The sequence below is a fragment of the Populus euphratica genome, unplaced genomic scaffold (assembly GCF_000495115.2).
Source record: "Populus euphratica unplaced genomic scaffold, PopEup_1.0 scaffold111.1, whole genome shotgun sequence".
NCBI classification, from domain to species: domain Eukaryota; kingdom Viridiplantae; phylum Streptophyta; class Magnoliopsida; order Malpighiales; family Salicaceae; genus Populus; species Populus euphratica.
The window spans coordinates 408,083-415,811 of NW_011499877.1; the positions used below are offsets into that span (position 1 = coordinate 408,083).

At 30.8% G+C, this 7,729-nt stretch overlaps 1 protein-coding gene across 1 annotated transcript; it reads left to right on the top strand.

The window, feature by feature from the left end:
• The first annotated feature begins 925 nt into the window (after window positions 1-925).
• LOC105128656 (beta carbonic anhydrase 2, chloroplastic-like) lies at window positions 926-2,783 on the top strand. The gene is made up of 8 exons (XM_011030420.1): window positions 926-1,015; window positions 1,261-1,329; window positions 1,708-1,857; window positions 1,945-1,993; window positions 2,065-2,181; window positions 2,289-2,342; window positions 2,447-2,532; window positions 2,642-2,783. Exons 2-8 carry the CDS (start codon window positions 1,271-1,273, stop codon window positions 2,781-2,783), a joined length of 657 nt encoding a protein of 218 aa, XP_011028722.1. The 5' UTR covers window positions 926-1,015; window positions 1,261-1,270.
• The last annotated feature ends 4,946 nt before the right edge of the window (window positions 2,784-7,729 follow it).

Genomic DNA, 7,729 nt, shown 5'->3' on the forward strand with positions numbered 1-7,729 from the left:
TATATAGAATAGATAAATATCTTAAATATAGTGTTTTCATGTTTTTAAACCAACTCCTTATTTATTTACATCCTAAAATATTTCTAACACTATAATGTTGATTTGTCACGAGGTATGCAATTTTTTGTGTCTTTATTAACAAAAACCCATCCATTAAACTACATAAAGCTTTTTGAAAATAAATAATAATAAATATTAGAAAGACATGAATAAAATCAAAATGTTAAGTTAATTAATTAATTATTTTTTATTTGAGCTAAATTGGCATTTGAAAACTAATTCCAGTAAATAGATCTACTCTGTCACATTTGGAAACTTTTATATTTGTCTCCGTCCTCCACATGCTCTGAATCAAGCTAAACTGACGATAGAAGGCTAATGATGATCAATTGGTTGTATTTTTCATATAAAACACGATTTGCATGAACAAATTTAAACATATTCATATTTGCAGTGTTCAAAAAATAAATTTTTTTAGCGAGTAAAATATGAGAAATTATTAAAAGATTTGGATCGAGAAACCTATTGAGAATTTCTGATACAGGAATTAAACAAATAATTTTTTTTTTCAAGAATCTATTTGAGATTGGTGTGTAGCTAGTGAATATATATGAGATTAACCCTGTATACACAAGAGCTGAATTGATGACCATAGGGTTTCAATTTATTCATTCTATTATTAAGATAAGATCAAAGAAATGTACATTCACATGCTTATAATAATTCCTAGTGAACTAACCATTCACGCAAGCATTTTCAATTCTGTTTTTTAAAATATAAATTGATGTCAATATCAATGTATGTAAAACGTTTGTAAATTTTGCTTCTAAACAAATGGTTGTTTTGTCAAGTATTCTCTCATCTGAGGAAATTAACATTTTGGAAGTCGGTGAAACGTATGCCGCGCATGGACTATAAATAAGAACTTGAGTTTGCTGCAAAATTGTGCCCAAGTTTTCTAGTGAATATCAATATATATTCAAGCCACAACTTCCCATTTCCTAGCTAGCAAAAGGTCTCGTCTTCTTCTTCTTTTTCCCCCCTCTCATTTTGTATAACTTACCCTTCAAATTTTTATGTTTGGTATCAAGAAATCGTTTACAAATTTCTGTGAGATATACCTATTCAATCGAGTGCATTGCATTGAGAATGAATTGTAAAATTTTATACGTGTTATTATTCTTTTTATATTATCATTATTTTATGACTGAATAGTGCTCCTTTAATAAAAAAAATGTTTTTTTATTTTATTTCATGTAGATATACAGGCATGAGTAATCTGTCACATGAAGAGGCTATTGAAGGATTGAAGAAGCTTCTGATTGATAAGTAATCTTCTTGTTAGTCATTTTATGTTGGTTAAATTAAGAGTAAAAGTGTTTATAATCCTCGAACAAAAATGGATTATAAGTCACAAAGGTAAAAAGTAATTGAAATTGATTTGTTCAAGGACTGGTTGATCAAATAAACTTGCGAAGGGATTAATTATAATTTAACCAAACGTTCAGGCAGCTAAGTTAATAAACACATGACTGCCAAAGTGTCATGTGTTCGTTTCACTTGAAAAATGAACCATAACCCTACTTGGTTTTGTTTGACACAAATATCTAATTAAATCTCCAATTTTGTTCAAAAACTGATGATTGTCAATGGATTAAAGGGCTAAACTTCTGCGAGGGTTATATACAATTACTATCTTGCTTGCAGTGAAAAGGATGACCAGTCGAACAAGGAGGTTGAGGCAAAAATTGAGAAGCTGATCGCTGAGTTGCAAGGGAAAAGGCCTCATGATCATCACTGTGATCCAGTTAGAAGAATTCTGGATGGGTTTCATCGCTTCAAGACCACTAAATTTGAGTACGATAATGCAACTCAACCAAATGATCAATAGCTATATATATGTGGTTTTATGATTATGAATTCCTTGGATATTTACTCTTGCAGCAAGTATCCAGAGTTGTACCGTGAACTTGCAGAAGGCCAGTCCCCCAAGGTAATATTTAATTTCTTGGTGTATAATCAATAATTAAATCAAACGATTTTTAAGATAATCCCATGATGCAGTTTCTGGTTTTCGCATGCTCTGATTCCCGGGTCAGCCCTTCTCATGTCCTGGACTTCCAACCTGGTGAAGCCTTCATGTTCCGCAACATTGCTAACCTGGTTCCTGCATTTAACCAGGTCTCAAGAACTGAATTCTGAAATCTTATTTATGAGTAGTTAATCTACGTTTATTCTCAATGATTCATGCATGTATTATGGAACTGATATGGTGGTCTGACACACAGTTGAGATACTCTGGAGTTGGAGCAGCTATTGAATATGCTGTGGCGAGTTTGGGGGTAAATTTACGTTCATCTTAAACTCTTGAACACTTCCCTTTTTTCTTTATACGTCAATTTTATTAGAGGAATTCCTGATTGCTAACTAAAAGAGAGTTTGACAGGTAGAAAATATCTTGGTCATTGGACATAGTCGCTGTGGTGGGATAAAGAGGCTTATGACTCTCCCAGAGGATGGTTCGACTGCTTAGTATGGCTTTCTTCTTGTTTTTTTTTTTCCTTAAACAAAATGAGTTACGTGGAGAAGTGATGATTAATGATGGAAAGTCAAATTAATTATTTCATGAATTTATGCGCAGTGACTTCGTAGATGATTGGGTCAAAATCGGTTTACCTGCCAAGGCCAAGGTCAAAGCTGAGTTTGGGCATCTTCCACTTCCTGAACAGATCCAGAAATGTGAATTCGGTGACCATATTGGTGTGAGGCCCTACTTGATGTGATAAAATAGATATATTTTAAGTTATAATGTTTAAATTAAAATATTATTAATAAAAAGATAATAATTATAGTAAGAATTTGATAACAAAAAATTTTAATCAAATTATTTATAACTTTTTTATTATTTGAGAATCATAACAAGTTACTAGACATTATACTTGATCTTCAAATATAAATTAATTAATTATAGAATTGAAAGTAAATTAATTTGTTTAATTTATTTATTTCTACTTTATTTAGAATTGTGATTTACATTTGAGCCAAATTATTAGAGAACCTAATGTGTCATATATATAAAAATCATTGGTTAGAAATTAAAATGGGATAATAATCCAGTGTAACTTGATTATAAATAAATTTTAGAAATTAAAAATTATAATGTAATGAATACACAGTGTTGTACCATCCTTGTTTGCTATAGTCTGATGATATTTTTATTTCTATTAATCTATTATAATGGGTTTGCTACAATGAACAAACTTTAGTTTTCTAGATCAAGAATTTGGTCTGGAATAGTAGAATGTTCTCAATTATCATTAAGTTTTTTTCTAGGATAAACTTGAAATTTTTGGATATTAGGTCATTTCAAATAATATTTCAGATAAAATTCCTTGCAGTTTTTTATCCTAATATTATGAGTGAATGAGTTGTATGACTTCCAATAATATTTTAGATATTAATCTCATACAAGTTTTTCTAATCCTCTAATCCTTATATTAAAGGTGATTAATAATAAATCATTATCTCTAATAATATTTTGGATATTGACCTTTTTGTAGGTTATTATTTTTATATTAAAAGTGAATAATATATTCTCTTGTCAAAAATAAATTTTTAATATTTTTAAAATATAGGAAAAAATCCATGGGAACCTTACAAACTTATTATAAATCCACGCGACACCCTTTTCTAAAACTTGCCAAAGTATTTTATTTTTTTTAAATACTCAAGTAATTTTAAGTATTTTTGGCCATATGCAAGACAAAATATATTTTTAACTTTTTTTGACAAAAATCTGTTTTCTTTGTAATAAAACTATTAAAACAAGCGTAAGAGGGTGTTTGCAAAACACCCTTAAACCAAAAAACTCTTTAGCAAAAAGATTGTAAACGAAATAAGATCTTAACTCTTTGACTTGATTTTGACCTGACTGGGTTGAGTTGAGTCGATTTACCTAAAATCTTTGAATCGACCATAAAATGAATTAAAGAACCTAGTTTTTAGATTTTTTGGATTGATAAATTAGTTTTTGGAGGAGGTTATAACAATGTTTTTAGATAAAGATGGGTTGAAAAATGGGTTTTTAAATAAAAAACAAACCTTTGATTTTCCACTCACCTCCATGGTAGGTGAAATCTAGGCAGGACAACAACATGTCATTTGATTCTTTTTTAAAAAATTGGTTGTATGACATATTGTCTATCTAATTTGAAGAAGAAATAAAAAAGACTCAAACACGTGGGCTTGAGCTTATTTTTAGGCCGCCTATGCTCGAACGTCTAGTTTCTTTTTTAAAACAAATCTTGACCATTCATATTTAAATTATTAAAAATTATATAATTTAAAATATAATATATTCTTTAAAATTCCTAGATTAATGAAGGATTTTGTTTTATTTTATTAAATTCTATTTAATTTTTACTTTGGTATTAAACCATCATTCTTTTTACACAATCCATCATATTTTATTTTTTGAATTGCTATGTTGAGATCATTGAATTTTTATCAAGTTGAGAACAATAGATGGCTTGATTTATCAGTTAGCCAACCTTTTCTTTTTATATGTATAGGGTAATATACAATAGTAAGGGTAGATATTACAACACTAGAGTAGTCCTATAGTATTTTCTATATATATATACTCCCTCAAGTTGAGGGTGGAGGATCAACCCGAAGCTTGAATAGAAAAGTAGTAAAAGAATTAATAGGAATTGGTTTAGTAAAGACATCTGGAAGTTAATCCTGAGAAGAGATAAAATGAATCTGAATTTTTTTCTTCGCAACCCTATCTCATACTAAATGATCATCAACCTCAAAATGTTTAGTATAAACATGAAAGATAAGATTTGTAGATAAATAAGTTGCACCAAGATTATCACACCAATTGGTAAGAGTAAAGGCAAAAGGGATCTGCAAATCTGTTAATAAATATCAAAGCCAGATAATGTCAGCAGTGTCATCTATTAAGCTTTTTTACTTAACTTCAATAAAGGAGCGGGCAATTATGCATTTATTTCTTAATTTCCATGAAATTAGCACCTAACCAAAAAAACAAGGTAACCACCATAGACTTGCAATCATCAATACTACTTGTCCAATCTGTATTTGTAAAGCCATGTAGAGTAAAGGAGGAACTGTGAGTGATATGTAAGTCATAGGATGTTGTACCTTTAAGACAAAGTAGAATACGTTTAATGACAACCCAATGAGAATTTATGGAAGCATGCCTAAACTGACAGACTCTGTTAACAACAAAATAAATATTTGGTCTTGTAAAGGTGAGATATTGAAAAGCACCCATAATTTGAAAAAACCGTGTAGGGTTAGAAAACAAGGAATCTGGTAGTATGGTAACTTTGAAGGTAAAGATAAGAGTATCAACAGGTTTGTAGGAGGTCATTCCAGCCTGAGTAAGGATGCCAAGAATATACTTATGCTATTGTAACATCCAAATCAAACTAATAGAGTGAACTTTAATGCCTAAAAAATAGTGAATTGCACCTAAGTCATGAGGTTTGAACTCTAGGCTCAGTACCTATATCAGAAGGTGAATCATAGTAGAGTTGTTGCATGTAAGTAAGATATCATCAATATAAATAAGAAGATAGAAGATATTAGTACCACCAGACAAAATAAATAAGGAGGTGTCAACCTTGGAAGCATGAAAGCTAATAGAGAGTAGAAAATCACTTAGACGAGTGTACCATGCCCATGATGCCTGTTTTAAACCATACAGAGACTTATACAACCAACACACATAAAATGGAAAAGTAGAGTAAAAAAAACCTAAAGGTCATTTCATATAGACTTCTTCAGCAAGAACGTCATGGAGGAAAGCATTATGGATATCAAGTTGATGGATTTTTTAATCACGCAAAACTGTAATTAAGAAGACTAATCTAATGGTTGTCTACTTAATAACCAGACTAAAAATTTTAGAGTAATCAATGTCTTCTTCAGCAAGAACGTCTTATACCTCTCAACGTTGCCATCAACACATTGCTTCATCTTGTAAACCTACCAACTGCCAATAACGTTCATCAAAGGATGAAAGGGAAGCAAAGACCAAGAGTTGTTAGAGCACAAAGCCTGAATTTCATCGCACATCAGCATCAAAGAATGCAATAGGTTCAGAGTTAAGAGAAGACATTACTCGAGTGACAAAAGTGGCAATAGTGGTAGAAAAAGCATTCAGATTGGCTATGATGGACGAAGGACCATAGGGTGCTTACTGACTATGGGCGACGATACAGATAGAGGTGAGTGCAAAGGAGGATCCCACTACAATGAATAAGAAGACAAATCAACAACTAGATTTAACCCACCACTAGAATTAGAGGCAGAGCTTGCAATAAAGGCGTCACTACTATTGATCTTATGCAATTTGTAGTAGTGTGAAAACAACAGGGAGTTTAACAGATTAGGTAGAAGGGCAAGGTCGAAGTAGTTTGAAGAATGAGAGGTGGATTGTGCAATATGTTCAGATTTGTTAAAAGGAAAAACATGTTCATAAAAACAGACATGACAAGAGATATAAATACGTTGAGATGCGATATCAAGACAATTATAACCAAGATAAGAAGAGTTATACCCTAAAAACATATATAGAGAGGAACAAAAATCTAATTTATGTTTATGATAGGGACGTAGAAATAGAAAAAATTGGTAATCTAGAGACAATTGAAAAAGACAATCAAAAGGAGATCTACTTTCACGGACAAGAGTAAGCATTCACTTAATAAGATAAATTGAGGTTTTGAAAACATAATTCTAAAATCTTAATGGTGATTTACACTGTCCTAGAAATGTAAGTTTGATTTCCATAATATGCCTATGACAATGTTCAACTGTTCCATTTTGTTCATAAGTGTGAGGAAAAATTAGATAATGATGAATACCAATGATTTGAAAGAAAAAGGATGACCTGTGGTATTCACCACCATAATAAATTTGAACATATTTAATTTTTAGTGAAAATTGACGCTAAACAAGAGTTTGAAAATTGATGAGAAACGAAGTAAACATTAGACTTTGCAATAAAAGGGTAATACCATATATATTTTGTATGTGCATGAAAAAAAATAACAAAATAGTGAAAACAATCAGATGAAAAAAGAGGATCAAGACCCCAAATATCATTAAAAAATAATTCAAATGGAGTAGAAGTTTCATGGCCAGTAGGTCTTAAAGACAAATACTACTATTTTTATAATGGACAAGTTTGACATTGAAAATGAAAACGTTTGTTATTACAACCACTCTTATTTTTTTAGACTTTTTAGACTAAAAAATGAAAATACAGGTAGGATGACTCAGTCGACAATGTCATAGATCAACAGAAGCAGATATGCAAGGAGACCAATAAGCTTCAGGAATTGACGTGATAGAAGACTTAGTCAAAGCATAAAGACCATCTTTAGTCTGACCAATGTCACATATGTGCGGTGATAGTCCACACTAAAAAATATGTATGTAATAGACAGATGTATAGTCTATTCTTACAAAATATGGAGAGACAATGAATTCTTATCTCTTATCAGTAGAAAATTGGAATGAGAATCACCACCTAGTATTTTAGTCATTAGGAACCCTAACTGGTCTTAGAGATGGGGTATGGAGATTAGTTGTGTAAAAGAAATGTATTAGCACCCCAACTACGTCTTACCTAAGATAAGTTGCATTGCTTTGTCTAATAAAATCTAAGGTTTGGTTATAGTGTCAAACTTTA

Coding starts and splice junctions, on each gene's coding strand:
- LOC105128656 (XM_011030420.1), top strand. CDS start 1,271: ATGAGTAATCTGTCACATGAAGAGGCTATTGAAGGATTGAAGAAGCTT. Junction 1,994..2,064: donor CAGAAGGCCAGTCCCCCAAG/GTAATATTTAAT, acceptor CCCATGATGCAG/TTTCTGGTTTTCGCATGCTC. Junction 2,343..2,446: donor ATGCTGTGGCGAGTTTGGGG/GTAAATTTACGT, acceptor AGAGTTTGACAG/GTAGAAAATATCTTGGTCAT.